Here is a 22,838-nt window from a genome sequence, read left to right on the forward strand (position 1 = left end):
TGTGCCTCCCAGTGATCCTGGCAGAACCAAGGGGCAAAGGGGAGGGGACCCTGGTGTATTCTGGCTGTGCACTGGACGGGCGATGAAGGAGACAGAGAACCAGAAAGAGGAAGGGCTGGGATGGGAGGAGGCAAGGGAGAACAGGGAGTAGAGAGGCGAAAAACAAGGGCTGGCCTGGGTTGCCCTGCCACTGTCTTCTCCCGAAGGACAACTGCAAACAATTAAGCTCTCAAAGGCAAGCGGACTGATTTACTTCCATGAAGGATGTATTTTGGAGGTAGACAAGGCTTTTAAAACTTTCATGTACATGCAAATTGTCCGCCTAGAGATCTTATTGAAATGCAGGTTCTGATTCAGCGGGTCTGGGTGTCTGCATTTCTAATAAACTCGAGGGGAAATGGTAGAAGTTTTCAACTCTGAGGGGCCAGGAGTTCTCTGAACATTAATTTCTTAGTAGGAGAGGAAGGTGCCAGTTCTGGTAACTTGGACCCCACTCTCTGTGATTCCAGTGCAGGGGCCCACAGAGCAAATATATATTAATAGTTAACCTTCATTGACCCTGCCTGCTTTGTGGCTCAGATAATAAAGAACTTGCCTGCAATGCAGGAGACCTGGGTTCCATCCCTGGGTCAGGAAGATCCTCTGGAGAAGGAAATGGCAATCCACTCCAGTATTCTTGCCTGGAGAATTCCATGGACAGAGGAGCCTGGTGGGCTACAGTTCATGGGGTTGCAGGTTGGATACGACTGACTAACTAACACGTTCACTTTGTTCATTGACACCAACTCAATGGACATGAACTTGGGCAAACTCCAGGAGATAGTGAGGGGCAGGGAGGCCTGGCATGCTGCAGTTCATGGGGTCAGAAAGAGTTGGACGTGACTTAGCGACTGAACAACAGCAACCTTCATTGAACACTCTGGTTGTGGACTGCACTGAGACTCCCCTCCTTTTTCCTCCCCTGGTCCTTCCTCTTCCTCACCCTCCCAAACTCTCATTACCAGGCTGGTTCACACGGAGTCCAATCTCCTTGAGCAAATCAGACCAAATAATCAGGCAGCCCAAATGATGGCTACTGATGGACAATATGAAATGAACTGATACACCTTTATTAACAAATAGATCTACAACCATGTATCTTTTTGAACACTAAGGGATAACAGGAGATTTCTCATGTGCTCCTCAAATGGGGGTACTTGCTGCTAGGTTGGGGGACTGGAAGCCACAGAAGAGGCTGGGGTTCCCTGGCCTCCTGGGGAGCACTGGGGGCTGCAGAGGTGTGTGTGTTGGGGTGGGGGATGCCATTGCTAGCAGAGGGCCTCCTTGTAGTCACTAGTAGGAGCACAGCGGGTCGTGCTTCTTCTATTCAGCCCCTTGTCTGGATCCTTGCTCAGCTGCGGGTGTTTCACCTCAGCATAGATGACAGAAATGTCCTGAGGGAGAGTGGGGTCAGGGTAAGGGAGCCGATGTCACACAGAGGAGGAGAAAAGAGCAGGAGTCCCATCTCACCTTTTCCTGCTGGGCTGGCTGGGCAGGCCTGGCTGTGGGGGAAGAGCAGCATTCAGGTTAGGGCGCTGGGCTCACAGGGTGTCCCCTTCCCACCTCCTTGCTGGCACCTTCCTCTAGAGAACACGGGCTGGCAGGGTCTGGCCTGCTCCTCTGTTACTTCTCAGGGCCTCTCGCCCTCAATCTGAAAGCAGGTGGAGTCAGGAGACCCCAGCTGTGCAACATGAGGCCACTGACTTGGCCTCTGAGCCTCAGCTGCTTCAACCAGGAGAGGGAGGTGGTGATGACAGTGACTGCCTCGTAGGATTCCAGTGAGAAGCAGGGGAGACGAAGGTCTCCAAGATACTTAGAAGTATCTAGAGAATAGATACTTAGAAGTTTTCTAGAGAATAACTCCTCCATTAGACACCTGTTCTGCATGGGGCAACCTTTTAGGTGTGAGAATTATATATCTAGTCTATCTAGTATATAACAAGCAGAGGTCTAATGCTACCTATCTAATCTCACATCAGTCCTGTCTAGCAGGGGGTATTGATTCCGAGGCTCAGCGAGGTGATTAACTCTCCACAGTCACTTGCATAAGAAATAGTCTGTGCTGAATCGCTGCAGTCGTATCTGACTCTTTGCGACCCTGTGGACCATGTCCTTCCAGGCTCCTCTGTCCACGGGGTTCTCTAGGCAAGAATAAGAATATTGAATCTTAGAGAATGTGAAGCATTATCCCACTGACAAAAATTCCAGCATCTTGGAACATAAGGGCTCTCTTTCCTTTGGGTTTCAGACCCCTGTGCTCACCATCAGGTAAAGCCTGTTCAGAGCTTGAGTTGGAAACAGACTACCTCCATCCCCACCCCTGCCTTCATCTTTGTTGTCTGCAAGGATTAAAGGATCCCATTTCCTCATTTCCCTTATTTTGCTCATGAAAACCATATAGTCTGAGGTTGACTTCTTCTTCTTTTTTTTTTTTTTCTTATGTTTAAGTCCTCATTGTGACTCTTCACAGGAAGGAACTGTGCCCACGTGGGCTTCCCATCTGCCTGGCCATGTTATGGGCACAACTGGTCAGGTCTTGAGGGAAGAGCCCTGTGTCCAAGAGACTCCTTGGCTGTCCACTTTCCCTAATAAGGGGGAAATGTGGCGGTGGGGGAGCAGAGCCCCTAGGCTGATTGAGACCCATTTTATAGACCAGGAACTCAAGTCTCTGTACAGGTGAGACGTAAAAGAAAGCTCCCTGTTTTTGAACACCTATTGCGTACCAGACAATCTCTGTGGTTTCTACAACCCAGGTTCTATTCCTAGTCATTCATAATAATTTTACAAAGTAGCCATTATCTGGGCTTCCCTGGTAGTGCAGCAGTAAGGAATCTGCCTGCAATGCAGGAGCCACAGGAGACTCAGGGTTGATCCCTGGGTGGGGAAGATCTCCTGCAGGAGGGCATGACAACCCGCTCCAGCATTCTTGCCTGGAGAATTCCATGGACAGAGGAGTCTCGTGGGCTTCAGTTCATGGGGTCTCAAAGAGCTGGGCATGACTGAAGCGACTTAGAACGCACATATGCAGGCATTATCTACACGTTACAGTGGCTCAGACGGTAAAGCGTCTGCCTACAGTGCAGGAGACCCGGGTTCGACCCTGGGTTGGGAAGTTCCCCTGGAGAAGAAAATGGCAACCCACTCCAGTACTCTTGCCTGGAAAATCCCATGGACAGAGGAGCTCTGTAGGCTACAGTCCATGGGGTTGCAAAGAATCAGACACGACTGAGCGAATTCACTTCACTTCACAGATTAGGCTCGGAGAGCTTACGTAACTTTCTCACAGTCACACAGAACACAGAGTCAAGTTCTGAACTCAATTCTGACTGACGCAGAAACTCACACTTTTCCCACAATTCCATGCGGCCTGTTTGAGAGAGGACTAGCCTTCTCCATTCTGCCATCCTCACTGTCATATCCGTGGCTGGGGTTTTTGGCTTCATCCTAGAGCTGGGACTGTCCTGTTTAGACTTGTACTTGGGGGCAGAGACAAACTATCATTCTTTTTCCTTTGTTCCTCCACAATGCTCAGAAAAGGGCAAACAAACAAACAAACAAACAAAAACCACCTCCCTAGTTGGGATGGTCACACTGAAGGTGTGGTGGAGATGATGTTTATGAGGGTGAGACCTGATAGAGAGCCTGATGAACTATGGACAGAGGTTCGTGACGTTGTACAGGAGGCAGGGATCAAGACGATGCCCAAGAAAAACAAATGCAAAAAGGTCTGAGGAGGCCTTACAAAGAGCTGAGAAAAGAAGAGAAGCTAAAGGCAAAGGAGAAGGGAAAGACATACTCATTTGAATGCAGAGTTCCAAAGAATAGCAAGGAGAGATAAGAAAGCCTTCCTCAGTGATCAGTGCAAAGAAATAGAGGAAAACAATAGAATGGGAAAGACTAGAGATCTCTTCAAGAAAATTAGAGATACCAAGGGAATATTTCATGCAAAGATGGGCACAATAAAGGACAGAAATGGTATGGACCTAACAGAAGCAGAAGATATTAAGAAGAGGTGGCAAGAATACACAGAAGAACTATAGAAAAAAGATCTTAATGACCCACATAACCACAACGGTGTGACCACTCATCTAGAGCCAGACATTCTGGAGTTGAAAGTCCAGTGGGCCTTAGGAAACATCACTATGAACAAAGTTAGTGAAGGTGATGAAATCCAGCTGAGCTATTTCAGGTCCTAAAAGATGATGCTGTGAAAGTGCTGCACTCAATGTGCCAGCAAATTTGGAAAACTCAGCAGTGGACACAGGACTGGAAAAGGCAGTTTTCATTCTAATCCCAAAGAAATGCAATGCCAAAGAATGTTCAAATTACTGCACAATTGCACTCATCTCACATGCTAGCAAAGTAATGCTCAAAATGCTTCAACAGTTCATGAACCGAGAGCTTCCAGATGTTCAAGCTGGATTTAGAAAAGGCAGAGGACACAGAGATCAAATTGACAACATCTGTTGGATCCTTGAAAAAGCAAGAGAGTTCCAGAAAAATATCTATTTCTGCTTTATTGACTATTCCAAAGCCTTTGACTGTGGATCACAATAAACTGTGGAAAATTCTTCAAGAGATGGGAATACCAGACCACCTGACCTGCCTCCTGAGAAATCTGTATGCAAGTCAAGAAGCAACAGTTAGAACTGGACACGGAACAATGGACTGCTTCCAAATTGGGACAGGAGTATGTCAAGACTGTATATTGTCACCTTGCTTTTAACTTATATGCAGAGTACATTATGTGAAATGCCAGGCTGGATGAAGCTTAAGCTGGAATGAAGATTGCTGGGAGAAATATCAATAACTTCATATATGTGGATGACACCACTATTATGGCAGAAAGCAAAGAAGAACTAAAGAATCTCTTGATGAAAGTGAAAGAGGAGAGTGAAAAAGCTGGCTTAAAACTCAACATTCAGAGAACTAAGAACATGGCATCTGGTCCCATCACTTCATGGGAAATAGATGGGGAAACAATGGAAACAGTGACAGACTTTATTTCTTGGGTTCCAAAATCATTGCAGATGGTGACTGCAGCCATGAAATTAAATGATGCTTGCTCCTTGGAAGAAAAGCTATGGGAAACCTAGATATTATGTTAAAAAGTGGAGACATTACTTTGCCAACAAAGGTCTGTCTCGTCAAAGCTATGGTTTTTTCAGTAGTCATGTATGGATGTGAGAGTTGGACCATAAAGAAAGCTGAGCACCGAAGAAGTGAAGCTTTTGAACTGTGATGTTGGAGAAGACTCTTGAGAGTCCCTTGGACTGCAAGGAGATTCAACCAGTCCATCCTAAAGGAGATCAGTCCTGCATATTCATTGGAAGGACTGATGCTGAAGCTGAAGCTCCAATACTTTGCCATCTGATGTGAAGAACTGACTCCTTTGCAAAGACCCTGATGCTGGGAAAGATTGAAGGCAGGAGGAGAAGGGGACAACAGAGGATGAGATGGCATCAGTGACTCGATGGACATGACTTTGAACAAACTCCAGGAGTTGGTGATAGACAGGGCAGCCTGGTGTGTTGCAGTCCATGGGGTTGCAAAGAGTCAGACACAACTGAGCAACTGAACTGAACTGAACTGAACTTTCAACATACCTGTGTTTGTGGTGATAGTGGTCATGAAGTCGTGAAGGAAGGTGGTGGCGATGAAAGTTCCAGTATTTATGATGATGGTGGTCAGGGTGATGATGGTAGTCGTGATACCTCACCCTAGGCCTCAAACTTCCCCTTTACATGAACAAAGATGTCAAGGTTGGCTGGAGATCACTTACCTTCATGCTCCCTTGGGATTGTATGAATCTCAGAGTAGATAACTCCTTCATTGTTTTCATTCTGGCGATGAACTGAAAGAAGGAATGAAGCTTAACTAGGAACCACCTGCTCTCCCACCTCGAGACCTAAGCGTTCTGAGGACACTTATGGAAGGAAGCCAGTCAGGGGCTGTTATGCTGATAACTGGCAGTGGGAAGTGGTTATTAATGTGAGATATCCATCTTGGCAGGAGGACTGTGCCCCCTGATACAGGTTCTAGCAGTTTCCCCAGCCCTGATATTGTTCAAACTAGAGGTTGGTTTGGTTTTTTTTTTTGTAAAAAAAGGTAGTAAATATTTTAGTTTTTGCAAACCCCAGCTCTGTGATGCAAAAGCAACCATACACAATATATACACAATGTTCCTTGCAAAAATACTTGGTGGACCAGATTTGGCCCATGGGACATAATCTGGTAACTGTTGGTCTAAACCTCCCTCCTGGGGGCTGGGATCCCTTCCTGCTTCCCTCTCCCACCACCAGCTCCATGCCCTTGCTCCTCAAGTTCTCCCTGGAATCCTCCTGCTTTCTTCCCCAAATGACTATCCCAAGACTCAGGCTCATGAGGCCTTCTTTCTCCTGACTCCCCCGGCAAGGCACTTCTTTGCCTTTATGGACAGACGCTAGTCCTGATGCAAATCCTTACCGTTGACATACAGTTGGTGCTGCTCTTCAACTGGGGCTGAGGGTAAATTCCGGGGTGGAAGAGGCCCTAGGAGATGAAAAGGTATGATTCACTGAGTGTCCTCAGAGAGCAGGCTAGGCAGAGGGTGCAGTGAGACAGTCAGTTTACCTTTACAAATTGTATAAAATCACCTTTAAAAATTGTATAAAATATTTAAAAATTAAATTGAAAAAAATGTCAGTGGAGGTTGCTGGTCTTCCCTAGTGGCTCAGATGGTAAAGAATCTGCCTGCAATGCAGGGGACCTGGGTTTGATTCCAGGTGGGAAAAATTCCCCTGGAGGAGGGCACAGCAACCTACTCCAGTATTCTTGCCTGGAGAATCCCAAGGACAGAGGAGCCTGGCGGGCTACAGTCCATAGGGTAGCAAAGAAACAGACACGACTGAGCGACTAACACAACAGTGGGTTGCTGGAGGTCTGAGACTGGTTTGCTGATGATGGTTAATCAACAGGTCTGGACATGGTTAATTTTTATGGGATGTTTCTTTAGAAAATAATACCCTAATGGATAGGATGGCTCCATAGGAACCACAAACTGGAGGAGGCAGGGTCAGAAAAGATGGGTTACACCCTTGCGTTGAAACAGTGCAGATCCACAAGTCAGGTTGCTTTTCAGGAGGAGGAAAGCTAATAAGTTTGACAACACTCCACGTGCCAAAAACACAGCAGGACCAGGGAATTCAAATGCAACATCTACTTAATCGCAAAGCTCCTCACCCAGGGGCCAGCACAGAGCTGGATGTCAAAAAGGCCCGCCTTCCTAATTCTTGGCTGTCTGACATTTTTCACAACCACTTTGCAAAGGTTAATACTATGATTTCCATTTTTTAAAATGAGGTGACTGGTTGGGAGAGGTGATTTCTTCAAGGTCACACAGAAAGCTGGTGGAGACAGAATCTTAATCCACTGTGTATGCGTTTTCTCCATTAGCCTGCCGCCTCTGTGATAGCAGATGTTTCCAGAACTTTAAAAATTATGTCCTGGGATGGGAATTGGGTCACAGGTGTATTTGAGAACGCTCAGTTCATGCCCGTTGTCCAAGAAATATTCATTAGCTCTAATAGCAAGAAAGCATCAGAGTCATCAGGTAGCGCCTTTGAACGTGGCTCCTTCTGTAAAACGAAGAGGGCATTTGTGGAGACTCAGAGAGGCCCCTGGTTATTAAACATTCCCTGATGCTCATCCGTCAAGGCTGTGATTCTGAGTTTTCATTCCCAAAGAGCTCCGTGATTTTGATGGAACTGTGTTTTATGGGAGGCGTGACAACAGGAAGTAAAATGAACACTTGAAAAAACAGCCAGAACTTGTACACTTATGTAAGTGCTACTTTGAAACAGACCTCCTGTATGACCACATCCTAGATTCCACCATTGGTCAGAATGCTTTGAAGATTGCCTTCAGAGATACAGTCTGTGGGATGTTTTTATTTCTCGAGGAATGGATATGCTGTCTGGAAATGATTAAGGGTCTTGGAAAGTTGAACATGGAGAAAAGAGTTGTTGGACAGTGTTTCTTGGGTAACTGCGGAATTTGGCCTGAAGCTGATTTTCTGAGTGACATTCTAAAGAAGGATTTGTGCCCCTGAGATTCTGAAACAGTAAGACCTACACTGGGAGTCTTATTTTCATGAGAGACAAGTTTCTTTTGAACTGGAGTCCAGGTGCTCACAAGCTGACAGTGGGGGTGGGGTGGCGGGGTGGGAATGAGTGGGGAGGCAGAGTCTCCACATGAAGAGGGATGTCCCTTTGTCCCATGTGAAAGGCATCTTCTTCTTGAAGATCTTTCACCAGTGACTGCTCCTCCACCATCTTGTTTGGGGCTGGGAGGGGGAAGACTGTGATGTGTTGCTTTGCCCTGAATGCTTTGACCCAAAGGTGAGTGGGTGGGAACAGCCCTGTTACTGAGGCCAGGCCAGGGAAGGAGGTTTTATGCAGGTGCAGGGAGAATAGAACTCAGTCCATCAGTTCACGGTCCCTACTCCTGCTGCCTCCCGATCTAACGCTGGGCCTGCCTCCGTCTCTCTCCAACTGCGCTGTCCTTAGTTGCTCGGTGGTGCCCAACTCTTTGCAACCCCGTGGACTGTGGCCTGCCAGGCTCCCCTGTCCATTGGGCTTCTCCAGGCAAGAGTACGGGAGTGAGTTGCCATACCTCCTCCAGGGCATCTTCCCAACCCAGGAATCAAAGGTCTCCAACCCAGGTCTCCCACATTGCAGACAGATTCTTTATCGTCTGAGCCACCAGGGAAGCCCATGAATACTGGAGTGGGTAGCCTACCCCTGCTTCAGGGATGTTCCTGACCCAGGAATCGAACCAGAGTCTCCTGCACTGCAGGCAGATTCTTTACCAGCTAGGCTACCAGGGAAGACCCCTGGTACCTTAAAGCAACCCTGGCCTGACTGCATGGATTCTAGACTCAAGACTAAAGGAAAGCAGAGATGAGAAGTTAGATGGACAGAGGCTGCTAAATTAAGAAGGGGACAGGAAGCTGGAGGCTGACTTAAGCTCCAATTGGGGTGCCTGGCGAGGTGGTGGGGCTGGGGATGGGGAGAGATACTTTCAGGTACCCTGGCTGTGGACAGGGAGGAATACTTGGAAGTGTAGGATGGGGTGGTCTTCCTCAAAAAGCAGGCTAGCTTAACTCCCAGAAAACTCATCACAAATTCCTTAACAGAGGGGGCCTCATACTTAAATAAGCAAATCTAACTGAAGGTCTATGACACCAATTACTTTTGCCCTTGGCAAGTGGAAAATAAAAATGTCCCTGGGGGAGGAAGAAATAGGTTGATTTGAAACACTGTAGGTGCCCTAGGAATAAACTGGGACCAAATAGCTTTGGCGCTGGGAACCATTCCCTTCAACATGCCTTCAGGAGAACAAAGGTTAAAATTGGAATAACTTGGAGCCACCCAAGGTGATTGCTTTGAAAGCCAACATTCATGCTTAATTATCATGACCAAGACAGGAAGAGCAGAAGAGTCTTGAATTTCAAAACCCATAGATTACCTAGAAATCCCATTTATCTAATTATTTTCACTTGTTTTTCCCTATAGAAAGGGAAAGTTGCTCAGTCGTGTTCCACTGTTTGCGACCTCATGGACTATACTGTCCGTGGAATTCTCCAGGCCAGAATACTGGTGTGGGTAGCCTTTCCCTTCTCCAGGGGATCTTCCCAACCCAGGGATCAAACCCAGCTCTCCCACATTGCAGGTGGATTCTTTACCACCTGAGCCACTAGGGAAGCCCTAAAATACTAGGGTGGGTAGCCTATCCCTTCTCCAGGGGATCTTCCTGACCCAGGAATCGAACCGGGGTCTCCTGCATTGCTTGCCAATTCTTTACCAACTGAGCTATCAGGGCAGCCTCTTTTTCCCTATAGAATCCTCTGCCGATAGCATTACTCTCATCTGATTTTTTGTTGTTGTAGTTGTTCCGCAAAAACACGTGATGGATTTATTTCAAGAGTACACATTTCAGTCTTCAAATGCTGTTAAGAGAAACGAGCCTTGTTGAAATGTAAGCTGGAGCCGGGCATGTGGTAGACAGTATCTTATGGAATAGTTTCACATCTCATCTGAGACTTAACTAAACTTTTTATTTTCAAAGACTCTGATCAGAGGAACTGGAGAATGGATAGCAGGAGCAAAGGCAGCCTAGGAACCCGCCAGGTGATGTGCTCGAACTAGAATGAGAACGTGCTGAGCTCCCCCTCGATGCCAGGCTAATACATTAGGTATGAGATAGATGCGACCTCATTATCTCAGCCCTTACAACCTCCCTAGAGGGAGGCATTTAGTGCACCTTCGAGGGGACTGGCCCGAGGTCACCGAATTAGTAAATAGCAGTGCTGGGACCAGGCCACTCCCAGTCCTCTCCACCACACTTCCTTCCTGTTGACATACATGGACACTCACCCAGAGCCCAGTATAGCACAGAAGTGTGCGTGCATGAGCACGCATGTGCACTGGAGTTCTCGTGTGCTCTTTCTCCCTTACTAAGTGGACCAGAGCTCCCCTGACTTCAAGGAGAGAGTTGGAGGCCTTGGGTTTGTCGTATTCACAGCCACAGACTGTCTCTCAAATGTGAAGGACACTGGACTACATCTCGTTTGGCTTGTAAGAATTCCTCTGTTTGTGCCTTATTCATGCCTGAGTGCGCAGCAGTGTGTTTGTGTGACTGCACCAACACACTCCTGGGTGTGTGTGAGTTCTGAAAGTTGTAACTGTCCCTCCGGGGGCCCCTTTGTGTGACGTGTGAAGAAAAGTCCCTCTCCCCCCCAGTACCCAGAAGTAAGCAATTGGTCCCATCAGACTCGCTTTCCAATGGCTGGACTGTGCCTGGCATAGGGATTCAGTAACTAAGAAGGCCCAAAAGAGTTACTAACCGTTTTTCCTCCAGGGTCTGAAATACCCCAGAAGTGCAGCAGCAATGACCGTCATGGCAAGCAGGCTTGCAGGCAGCCAAGGAACCAGCCAGTTGCTACTGGTGGGGGCAGATGAGACCTGAGGATCTGGGGAGTGAGTAGAGGTGACCATGAGCATTGAGGATGAAATTCACAAATGCACCGCAGACACGCACAGGAGCGTCAGAGTGGCTGGCATTGGTGGGAAACGCCTGGCCTGAAGAAGCCTGGCCAATGGGAATGAGGGAAGGACCAAAGGATGTCACTGTGGATGGGCATCCCATGGCTGACCATGTGGCCCCCCGTGGTGTCCCCTCCCTCTCCGTGGGCTTCACTATTTCCCCACCAGGGTCAGTGGAGATGTTCCCAGCAGGGTCCATGCTCAGTCAGTCATGCAGTGCCTGCTCTGTACCCAGCAGTGAGCCGGGCACGGCAAGAGGAACACAGAGCAGTGAGGTCTAGGGCTCAGAGCCCGGCTGGGGGACAAGACCTACCATCCACAGAGAGTGTCACAGGCTCACTTGTCTCTCTGGAGACACGGTTCCCGGCCTCACAGGAGTAGTTTCCAGCATGCTGCTCTGACTTCACCCGGAAGAGGCAGGAGGCGGGTCCCCCATGGGGAGCCACGTGGTTCCGCAGGATGTCCCCATTGAGGTGGAATGAGTACAGGATTGGAGGGGAGCCCCTCTGGACCTCACAGAGGAGCTCCACCTCGTTCCCCACAACTAGGCTGGTGGGTCTCAGGGTGAGCAGGGGACGGGACACAGGAGCTGGGGAGCACGCAGTTGGGAGGTCAGTGGACTACCCAGGGTCCTCCCTTAGGGACCCCTCCCCACACCATCAGGGCCCCCACTGCCCACAGCCCAGGCATCTAAGCAGCATCTCCCCTCCCCCACTTACCCCACACCCTGAGCTCCAGCTGAGGGCTCCGTTTCTGGACCTGGCCACCCTCAGGGGAGGCCTTGCACCAGTAAAGCCCGGCGTCTCCCTCTTTGGCTGCTGGGATGCGGAGTTCTGGGTGGCGGCTCCTGTTCTGCAGGGTGCGGCCTTCCTTGTGGAAGGAAAAGAGCAGCCGCCAGGCCGACTTCTGACTGTGCAGCTTTGTCTGGCATCTCAGGGTCACAGGGCTCCCCTTGCAGAGCTCGTGAGAAGGGAGGGCTGTCAGCACGGGAGGCAGGAACCACTCTGGGGAGAGACAGCAGGGGGCTCACGATGGGAGTCTGGACAGTGTGTCCCGGGGAGGCTGAGGTCTGAGCTTCAGCCCACTCCAGGCCCCACGGGGAATACCGTCTCCCAGCACCTGACCGCTCATCCCACCCAAAAACCCTGAAACAATGCCCATGCTCCCAAGCCCCTCTGGGGTCCCAGAAAGCCAGACCCAGACGGGCCTTAGCGGTCATCTAGTCCCTAGAGGGGAAGAGTCTGTCTCGGGATCTCAAGGGGGTGGTGAGCATCAGGGTTGCTTCTGGGCTCTTCCCGCCCTGCCCGCCCAGGGCATCTTCCGCCTCCCTGACTCCAGGCATGTCCTATGGTGGGGGAGGGTATGTAGACAGCATCTTGGGCATCTCAGAGCCCTGACGACTGACCCAGCAGCAGGGGCAGCCAGAGAGAGGGGTGCAGCCCCAAGCCCTGCTGTCCTCTAAGACCAGGCCCCTGAGCAGCACCATAACCATCCCACCCCCCAAGTGGTGACTCACCTTGTACTTGAACCATGACAGTCCCTGAATCCCATGAGTCCATATTTCTGGCATATTTCACCCGCCCAGTGCAGTTATACCGGCCACTGCTCTTAGCTGTTGCTGTCCCCAGGAAGAGAGGCTGGTTGTTCTCAGAGAAATGGAGGAATTTTTCATCTCTGTAGAATTTCACCTGGGACAGCGCTGCATTCTTCCTTCCCCGGCATCGCAGAATCAGTATATCCCCCTCAAACACGAGGTATGGCTGGGCTTGGGGGCTCAGCCAGACTGTAAGATGCAGGAACAGGGTCACCCTGGAGCTGTGGGTCTCTCAGTCCATTTTCTTCCTCTTCCCGAGCCTAATCCCACCTCCCACCCCAATCCTCGGATGGAGGCTCCTGGATGGCACCCTCGCAGCTGTCACTGTCCCGGGTCGTCATGCCAGACCGGGGCCGGCCCTCTGCTTTCCTGCACCCCTTCCTCCCTGTTTCCTCTGCCCTTCTCTTTTCCTCCTCCCTCCTCTCCCTTCTTTTCTCTCTCTGTGCCATCTCTCTGGCCTCCTTCCCGCCTACCCTTCTTCTCTCCATCACCCCCCTCCACCCCGCCGACATGACCAGGGATGGAACCCTTGCCCTCTGCAGTGGCAGCTCAGAGTGTTAACCACTGGACCATCAGGGACGTCCCCCTCCTTGTTTGCTTTTGCAGTGCCCTTTCCTCTGCCACCTTGGCAAGCTTGAGGCAAATTGAGTTCCTTCCATCCATTGTTCTTGGTTCTCTTGATTGGATCCCGGTTCTCCTTAGTTTGGTTTCTTCTCCCCTGGTGACCCCAGTACAGCTCTTTCTGCAGCATCCACTTCGGATGGTATGTGCACCCCTCCCCACCAGAGAGGAGCTGAAGGGGTGCGTGTTGGACATGCCATGGCCTGGGCTCGCTCCCCCCGACTTCCCTCATCGGGCTTCCCCAGGCCCAGCCTCCATCAGCACTCCCAGCAGCAAGGTTCATTTCCACCACAGTCACAATGTGGGATCTGCCACCTCTGTCCTCATTTCTAAAATGCCTTTTATGCCCTGATGTGGACAAGAGAAGAGCTCCTGGGGACCCGGCATCATGTGCAGGGCAATCCCAGACTGGCCTGGCCCTGGGACATACGTCTTTGGCAAACCAGGTACCGCTGGTCCCAGACAACCTCAGAAGCCTGACAGTAATGATGCGTAATCAGATTGGGAGCCCCCGAAAGAGCCACAGCACATCCTACCTTCGTCTGGTTCTCCTGGATCCCTCGGACTCTTATTCTCACCCAAGAACTAATGATGCTCACAGCGTAGCTGAATAATGGGCCTTGCTTCCTTGGCTGCTCTTTCTACTACCACTAAATATTGGTTTGGATTCTTCCTCAGACATCACAGAACATGCCCCCAGAGGTCAAGATTTCATAGGTCAGAGTTTTCACCCACTTGACAGAAGTTCCAGGGAGGTCAGTGGGACAGGATGAGCAGGAGGGCAAAGTTAGCCAAGGGAGAAAGAAGGCTGACCCACAGACAAAGATGCCTGCTTCCTTGAGCATTAGCGGGGTGGACGCGAATCCAGATGTTGATGAGTGGGGATGGCAGGAGCTCCAGAGCCACACTGAGAGGAGGAAATGGGGGCCGTTGGACTTATAAGGGGGCCGGGTGGAGGCCTAGAGTCATTCTTCTGGAACTTGAAGTCACCCTGTAACTATCCTCAGCCTGAGACAGTGAGGTCCTGGGTTTCTCCTCTTCCTAGGCATTGGGGAAGACTCCTGAGGAAGAGATCCAGGCTGGAGCTGCTCTGAAGATGCTGCTGGGGGACCCAGCACTGTCACTGTTGTTCCGTCTCTCAGTCGTGTCTGACTCTTTGCAACTGCATAGACCTGCATTGTGCCAGGCTTCCCTGTCCTTCACTGTCTCCTGGAGTCTGCTCAAACTCATGTCCAAGTCATTTCTAGCAATACGCAGTGATACTAGAAAGAGCAGCCAAGGAAGCAAGGTCCGTCATTCAGCTACACTGTGAGCATCATTAGTTCTGTGAGGCGAAGAGTCCTGGGGATCCAGGTGGACCAGGTGAAGACAGGATGTGCTGGGGCTCTTCGTAGGCCTTCCTGTCTATTACTCATCGTTACTCCCAGGCTTCTGATGCCACCCAACCATCTCATTTTCTGTCATCCCCTTTTCTTCTTGCTCTCAATCTTTCCCAGCATCAGGGTCTTTATCAATGAGTCGGCTCTTTGCATCAGGTGGCCAAAGTATTGGAGCTTCAGCTTCAGCATCAGTCCTTCCAATGGATATTCAGGGTTGATTTCCTTTAGGATTGACCCAGTGGCTCTGATTTTACGCTTCTATTAAGTTTTGGCCCAGAGACACCCTTGGAGATGAAAGAGACACGGACAAGACTCACCAACTTTCCCAACACAGGGAACTGCAAGAGAAAAAAAGTAATAGATTAAGTAGCAGAAAGAACTTTCTGACAAGGAGAGGGCCTGTCACCGTATAAATAGATGCTAACATTCATTCAACCAGTCAACCACCCAGCCCCCTAAGCACATAACTATCTAAGCCACCCAGCCACTCAGCACCCAGCCACCCAGCTATCTAACCAAGCAGCCACCCAGCCACCCAGCCACTCAACACCCAGCCACCCAGCTATCCAGCCAAACAGCCACCCAGCTATCTAACCAAACAGCCACTCAGCCACTCAACTTTTATGGTGGACCTACTGCCTGGAATTCTTTGCCCAATCTCAGTTCACATATTACCCCCTTGGACAGGTCTTGCTGGGCTTCCCAGGTGGTGCTCATGGTAAAGAACCTGCCTGCCAATGCAGGAGATGCAAGAGACACAGGTTCAATCCCTGAGTTGGGACGATCCCCTAGAGGAGGAAATGGCAACTCCAGTATTCTTGCCCGGAGAATCCCATGGACAGAGGAGCCTGGCAGGCTATAGTCCATATGGTTGCAAAGAGTTGGACATGATTGAAGCAACTTAGCACAACTATCATAATACCGTATTGTGTTGCCATCAGAGCACTTATCATCATTTAAAATGACCTTACCATTAAATTGCCTACTTGTAATCACCTGTCTCTCTCCCTCTGTCTAAAACTTAAGCCCCATGAGAGCAGCTCCTCTGCCTGTCTAGTTCACTGCCGTATTACCTACACCTAGGGCCCGTGCCTGGACCATGGTCTGTGTTCAGTAAGCATGTGCTAAATAGATGCACAAATGCTTTCCCAACTTGTGCAGGGCAGGGAACAAAAAGTAGAAGACACAGGACTAGATTCTTACACTATTGGGCCCGAAGGGCCTGTTTACACGTACAGAAGAACTCAGCAAAGCAGGACCGAATTCTTGTGGCCCATCTGCCCACAGAGCTCTGGGGAATAGAGTATATGGAAGTGATGATAGGAAGGAGGTAAGAATAGATTGTATGGATGTGATCATAGGAAGGAGGTGAGGTTTCCCTGGAAAAGTAGTCACTAAACGATTGTGGGGCATGGACAGGCAGCTTGGATGCATGAGAGAACTATCAACAGGCCAGCACATCACACCGTGTTGCACCTTGTATGTGTTGCACTAATGCTTCTAGATGAACGAATGCTTGAGGACAGTAAGTGGACAGGAAAGTGAAAGTGTTAGTTGCTTAGGCACATCTGACTTTTTGTGACCCCATGGACTGTAGCCTGCCACGCACCACTGTCCGTGGGATTCTCCAGGCAGAACACTGGAGTGGGTAGCCATTTCCTTCTCTGGGGGATCTTCCCGACCCAAGGATCAAATTCAGGTCTCTTGCATTGCAGGCAGATTCTTTACCATTCGAACCACCAGGGAAGCCCAGGTGGCCTGGAAAGAGAGGCCAAACCACAAAATGATGACAGATGAGGTTAGGCAGGTGTGATCAGCCTAAGGAGTGGGAGACCCTAAACTGAGGGGCAGAATTGGATATAAAGCAGTGGAGCAGATTCTGGGCTTTGGGGCAAGAGGCAAAAGAATGAATGATGTAGGGTTGAGTGCAGTCAGTCCAGCCTGTCCCCAGGCATTTACTTGTGCCTCTCTTTGCTGGGTGCTGTGCAGAATCCTGAGAAATGCAAGAATGGTCTTGGGAGGGGTGGGTGAAGATCCCCTCAGCAGATCTGGCGTGTATGTTCATTCACAGGCTATCATGCTTGCTGTCCGCATGATTTGGGACATATTCTCTACCTACTCAGCTCAGGTCAGCTCCCCCGCAGGTTCTCAGGGTGTTTAAGATTACGAGTCCATCCCTTCATCTTCCCCTGCCTGCAATCTAAGTGCATCTTCTGTGATCTTGGTGTAGTGGGAAGCACACAGGCTTTGGAACCAGATGACGTGGACTGATTTCATGAGTCCATCTCTTTCTATGGGAACTTGCACAGGTTGTTTAAAGTTCAAGAGGCTCCAATTCCTGGCTCTGTCTATATAGTGGAAATGGCAATGAAATGGAGCAGGACCGTATGGTCATTGCCCCTCCCCCCACCGGCTTCTCTGCTTGCCACTTGCCTCTGGAAAACCTTAGTCAAAGAATCAGCTTAATCAGAGAAGTGAGAAATGCTGAAACAAAGGAAAGCAGTCAAAGGGGACCAAATAATAATAATGTAGTCATTAAGCACAGTCAAGGACCTTTAGTTCCTTCTCAAGGGCTATAGGTAATATTCTGAGCCATATCCTGCGAGCTGTCTTGCAGATACCAAAACCCCAGGTGGAGAAATTAATTGCATGATGCCCAGACTATCCAGGACATGAGCTGCCACAATTCCAAGAACTCACCGCAAAGAAATGGGAACAAATGGACCACAAAACTGAAGGTTAACTGTACCTAAAACAACCAAGGTGATTCCAGTCAGACCACTGATGACCACTTTGAAGATGACCGTCAGAGATGACTGCTGTTTCTGCATGTCGCCTGCCACCCCCCACTCTGTCTATAAAAGCTCTCACTGGCTGCCTGTCAGAGGGGGAGTCAGCCTTTGGACAGATGTCCGCCACCCTCTGCCATAGTTGCTGGCTCCTGAAATAAAGCACTTTCCTTTCCACCAACCTGGCCTGCTTATTGGGTTTTGAGTGGCAAGCAGCCAGGACACCCCCCCCCCCCATGCATACATTTTGGTAACAATAAGTCATTTTTTCCTTACAGAGCAGTTACATGGATTATACCGACCCCCTGCCTGGGGAGGTGGCTTCTACATTAGCCGAAAGCAGAAAGAAGGCCTGATCTCAGAGTGACTAAGACCTCACTGGGTAGTGATGCCTCCCCTTCCTTTCCTTTCCCCACCGGAAAACAGTTCTGCAGCTACAAAGTGATGAACAACAAGGCTGAGGTGTCTGATGCCTATAACAAGAGGGTAGGCTCCAGCAAGCATAGATGCTTCAAATAAGCTTGTGCCCCAGATCCCAACAACTTGCTCTCCAGGGCACTGCAAGGCCTTGGGGTTGTGATTGCAGAACCACTGTGTATAATCAAAACGGCCGCCAACTGGGGACAAACAGAGTAGGTGACACCTGCTTACAGCAGTTCCTATGATGAGAACCCAAGGGCTTCAGTCAGGTGCAGGCTGAAGATGAGGTGACAGTGTGATGTGAAACCAAGAGCTACTGTAAAGCTGTGGAGTCCTGGATGGTGGAGGTCACAGCCCCAGCGAGCTCTGCACTCACTGGGCCGCTTTGGGAGGGATGAGAAAGCCCAGCTCCTGACCCACTGACAAAGCTTAGCAGGACCGAACAGACCAGGGCAACGAACAGGGCCTAGAAACCACTTCCTACTAGAGGAATTGGGAGACGTTTATCCGAGAAAGATGAGACAGAATAGGGACAGTCAGTGGCCTTCAAATACCTGATGGGCTAAGCTTAAAAGAAAGGAGAGACTTGTTACTTCATGGGGGTCTTCCCGGCCGTCTCACATCTCGTGCATTGGCAGGCAGGGTCTTTACCACTAGCACGACCTGGGAAGCCCTCATAGGGCAGAAGTGGAACTAGTTAGATCAGAGAGGCAGGTTTCAGCTCCACACGAGGAACGACATCACAGTAAATCTCTACCACATTGCAACATGCTACTCTGCCAAGGGGTGGCAGCCGCGCACCGGGAGGGCTGTGTGTCACGGATGCTGTGTGTGTATGGGGGTGGGTTCCAGTACGAGGACTGAGGCTGGCCGATGCACAGCTCAGAGGAAGGTCGAGGTTCAACGCCTAAATTTTAAATAAATACATCTTAGTGTGTGTTAATCACTCAGTTGTGTCCGACTCTTTGCAATCCCATGGACTGGGGCTTGCCAGGCTCCTCTGTCCATAGAATTCTCCAGGCAAGAATACTGAAGCGGGTTGCCATTTCCTTCTCCAGGGGATCTTCCTGACCCAGGGATTGAACTCAGGTCTTCTGCGTTGCAGACAGATTCTTTACCATCTGGGCCACAAGAGAAGCCCAGACACACCTTCAGTATACAGCCATGACCAGCGTGTTCAGCCTCAGGGCTTCTAGCCTCTAGAATCTGTGACAGACGGTACTAACAACAGGTACCATTTGCTGTGTGACCACGTCCTGCCAGGCGCTTTAAATGAGTATAATTTCTAGTTTCACCTGATTAGAATCCAACTACATCCAGACTAGAGGTAGTGAGACAGAACAGAGAAAGCACAGGGTTTGACAGAATGGATTGGGTTCCCATCTCTGTTTTGCTTGTTAGCAGGGTAATTCTAGGCAAGTTTCTCAACATTTTTGAACCTCAGTTTCCCTAACTGCTTCATAGGGATAAAAATTAAACCCTCCCCTATAACGACTCTGAAGGTTATATGAGATAATGTATGCACTGTACATTTAATTTTTTTTTTTTCCCCTCTCCTCTGTCTCTCTGGCCACATCTGAGAGGAAATAGCACTAGAGAGGAAATAGCAGCTTTACCCTTAACGGTAACTTCGTTCCGACACTTTCAGACAGGGGGTCTGACCCTCAGGCTGGCTTTCTGGGGTCCTGAGCATCAGATGCGACTCAGTCCCGCCTGGGTTTCTCATATGCCATCCAATTATTCAGCCAGTTACTGACTTTCCACTCCTCCTCCTTTGCTTTCCCCCATCCAGATCCTGGGCTACACGCCGGGAAGCTCTTAGATTTTTATCTAGTCAAGTCCAAGGACTCTATTCCTTTCGCAAGGAAGGGATGTGCCCTTAAGAATCTCCCATCTGGAGCGTATCCAGGCACGAGGCCATCCTGTCCCTGCCCTAATGTGAGCACTGACCTTCTCACTTGTCCAAATGACCATTCATAGAACACACAGGGCAACATGGTGATGTTGGGGAAGGAAGAGCCCTGAGTGGAACAAGTATTTTCTTCTCAGAGGCTAAATTCCCACAAACTCTACCCAGGTAGGGGGTGTTTTTAGGAATGCATTTGCTTTTCAGGGCTTCCCGGGTGGCTCAGGCAGTAAAGAATCCGCCTGCAATGCAGATTCTGGATTTAATCCCTGGGTGAGGAAGATCCCACGAAGAAGGAAATAGTTATCCACTCCAGTATTCTTGCCTGGAGAATTTCATGGACAGAGGAGCCTAGCGGGCTACAGTCCACTGGGTTGCATAGTCAGACATGACTGAATGACTAACACATTTTGCTTTTCTGGTTCAGTGAAAACAAACTTCTGGGATCAAGCTTAAAACAAAAAGCAAGTCAACTCAGAAACTGTGAAGCAAAGTGATCTACGTGCCCAGACTCTTTCCTTTTGAGTGTAGCATCTGACAATGGCTGAGCTGAATCTAGGGGAGCCGAGTAACCCGTCCCCACTCCAATCCTCTGTCTGGAGACCAGTCCCTCCTGGCATGTGTGACCGGCCCCAGTGGATCAAGGAGACAGCTATGGATTCAGGAGAATGGATCTGAACCTTCATATAGGTCCCTGTGGACTTCCCAGGTGGCTCAGTGGCAAAGAATCTTCCTGCCAGTGCAGGGATGCAGGAGATGCAGGTTTGATCCCTGGGTCAGGATGATCAGCTGGAGAAGGAAATAGCAACCCACCCCAGTATTGCTGCCTTGGAAATGCCATGGACAGAGGAGCCTGGTGGGCTATAGTGCATGGGGTTGCAAAGAGTTGGACATGACATAGCGACTCTACAACAGCAACAATAACAATAACATGGGTCCCCATGGGCCAGTCAGACCCAAACCAGAACCTCCCTCCCCCTGACAGAGAGAGGAAGTAGGCAGAATAGGAATGGTCATTTTGAAGAGGGCTTTGGACATTCAGGGCATAAACCTCTTGACCAGGGAAGAAGCCCAGTCATTGTTGACTGGTTCCAAGAAAAGGCTGAGGCTTCTTGGAATACACCTCCTTGTAAAACCTCATGTTTAGCTCCGCTTGCTGAGCAAAATGTGTGGAACTGCCTTTTGTCCACTTCCCTGATCTTTCCTCTGCACCCCAGCAGCCTCCTTTCCTTCTGTGATTTTATTTTCCATTCAAGATAGACCTGATGGATATTTTAACTTGATTTCACAGGGTGAAAAATGTCACTGGACTTCAGCATGTGATTTTTTTGGCTCCCTAAATTAGCTTTGACACATCAAATGGTTGCCTTTCCAAGGACCCAGGAAAATGGGGTAGGAAAGCCTGGGGCTCCCCAAATGGCCTCATCCCCATCACTCTCATCCCCATCACCTCCATCACTCTCATCTCCATCACTCTCAAGCATACCCATGTGCACACACTAGTCTCAAGCTCTAGCCATAAACCCACTCAAACTAGAAAAGGTGAAATAAGGAAGTTTGCATCTTAGGAACGATGCAGTCTTTGGTGCCCAGGAGAGGCTACTGGCACTTGGTGACTTACCGAAGAGGAGCGCAACCATCCAGAGCAGCATGGGGCCCGGCCTGGCGTGGAAGAGGGTACGCAGGACAGACTGGAGTCAGGGGCGAGGATGGCAGGGAGAGCATCTAGGCCACAGGCCCAGGGGTGGGTGGGTGACCCCCTCTGACGTGCTTTGTGTTAGCGCTTGATAATCTAAATACAGGAAGTGGGGAAGAAACTACAAGCTCAAATTGGTATTTCTTCTTTGCTAGAAGGAGCGTAACACAAATGAATTTTCTTGACCATAAATCATAAGGTAGTCAGATAAGCCACTGGCAAGCACTTTACTCTTTTCTTAATATAAATATATATATATTACTGAAGTGTAATTGACTTACGATGTTTCAAGTGTACAGCAAAGTGATTCAGTTATACATATACACATATATTGTTTTTGAAATTATTTTCCATATAGTTCCCTGTGCTCTACTGTAAACCTTTGTTACTTGTTGCATATCTATTTTTTAACTAGAAATCTAGCATTCTATTAATACTAAGTCAAACAAGTGGAATCAAAACGTCATTAGTGTGTTAGGCAAAAATTCATGTTTTCTAATATATATATATAATACATATTACTTATATACATATATGTATATAAAAGCTTTTCTACTACATTTGATAAAGGCTTGAGAAAGAACATAAAAAAAAAGAATAAATGGAGAAATTGGAAAACATAAATTGCCGCCAGTGTCCCAGCCCTGTGGCGAAACCCTGCTGACCCCCGCCTCCACAGGAGGCCCTCCAACACGAGCAGGTACTTTTGGTTCAGTCTCCTGTGGGGTCACGGCTCCTGTCCTCTGGGTCTTGGTGCACACAAGATTTTGTCTGTGCCCTCCAAGACTGGAGTCTCTGTTTCCCCCAGTCCCATGGAAGTCCTATAATCAAACGCCTTTGGCCTTCAAGGTCAGATTTCCTGGGGATCCCCAGTCCCTTTGTCAGATCCCCAGGCTGGGAAGCCTGACGTGGGCTTCAGAACCTTCACAACAGCGGGAGAATGTCTTTGGTATCATTGTTCTCCAGTTGTGGGTCGCCCACCAGGCTGGTATGGAATTTGATCTTACTGTGGTTGTGCCCCTCCTACTGCCTCACTGCAGCTTCTTCTTTGTCTTTGGACATCTTTATCTTCTCGTCTTTATCTTTTTTTGGTGGGTTCCAGCATCCCCCTGTCCGTGGTTGTTCAGCAGCTAGTTGTGATTTTGGTGCTCTCGTAGGAGGGATGAGTGCACTCCCTTGCAAGCACTTTTGAACGCTCTCTTGGTGGTTTGAAAAGGCTCATGCTAGGAATTAGGGTGGGGCATGGCTAAGGAAAGACCCAGAGACTGCCAGAATTTGCTTGGCCTCAGCATCACTTAGTCTGGAAGGTA

General features: G+C 49.3%; 1 protein-coding gene across 1 annotated transcript; it reads right to left on the bottom strand.

The window, feature by feature from the left end:
- Positions 1-1,307: 1,307 nt before the first annotated feature.
- FCRL6 (Fc receptor like 6) lies at positions 1,308-21,484 on the bottom strand. Its single transcript, XM_052637269.1, has 10 exons — positions 21,454-21,484; positions 15,035-15,055; positions 12,640-12,906; positions 11,843-12,127; positions 11,437-11,712; positions 10,925-11,050; positions 6,505-6,570; positions 5,822-5,893; positions 1,510-1,541; positions 1,308-1,433 (listed from the first exon to the last, which is right to left on the bottom strand). Exons 1-10 carry the CDS (start codon positions 21,482-21,484, stop codon positions 1,308-1,310), a joined length of 1,302 nt encoding a protein of 433 aa, XP_052493229.1.
- Positions 21,485-22,838: the final 1,354 nt, after the last annotated feature.

Source organism: Budorcas taxicolor, chromosome 3 (genome assembly GCF_023091745.1).
Source record: "Budorcas taxicolor isolate Tak-1 chromosome 3, Takin1.1, whole genome shotgun sequence".
NCBI classification, from domain to species: Eukaryota; Metazoa; Chordata; class Mammalia; order Artiodactyla; family Bovidae; genus Budorcas; species Budorcas taxicolor.

Coding starts and splice junctions, on each gene's coding strand:
- FCRL6 (XM_052637269.1), bottom strand. CDS start 21,484: ATGCTGCTCTGGATGGTTGCGCTCCTCTTCG. Junction 12,907..15,034: donor TCCCTGTGTTGGGAAAGTTG/GTGAGTCTTGTC, acceptor TGCATCTTACAG/TCTGGCTGAGCCCCCAAGCC. Junction 6,571..10,924: donor CAGACCCTGGAGGAAAAACG/GTTAGTAACTCT, acceptor TTCATCTCCTAG/GGCCTCTTCCACCCCGGAAT.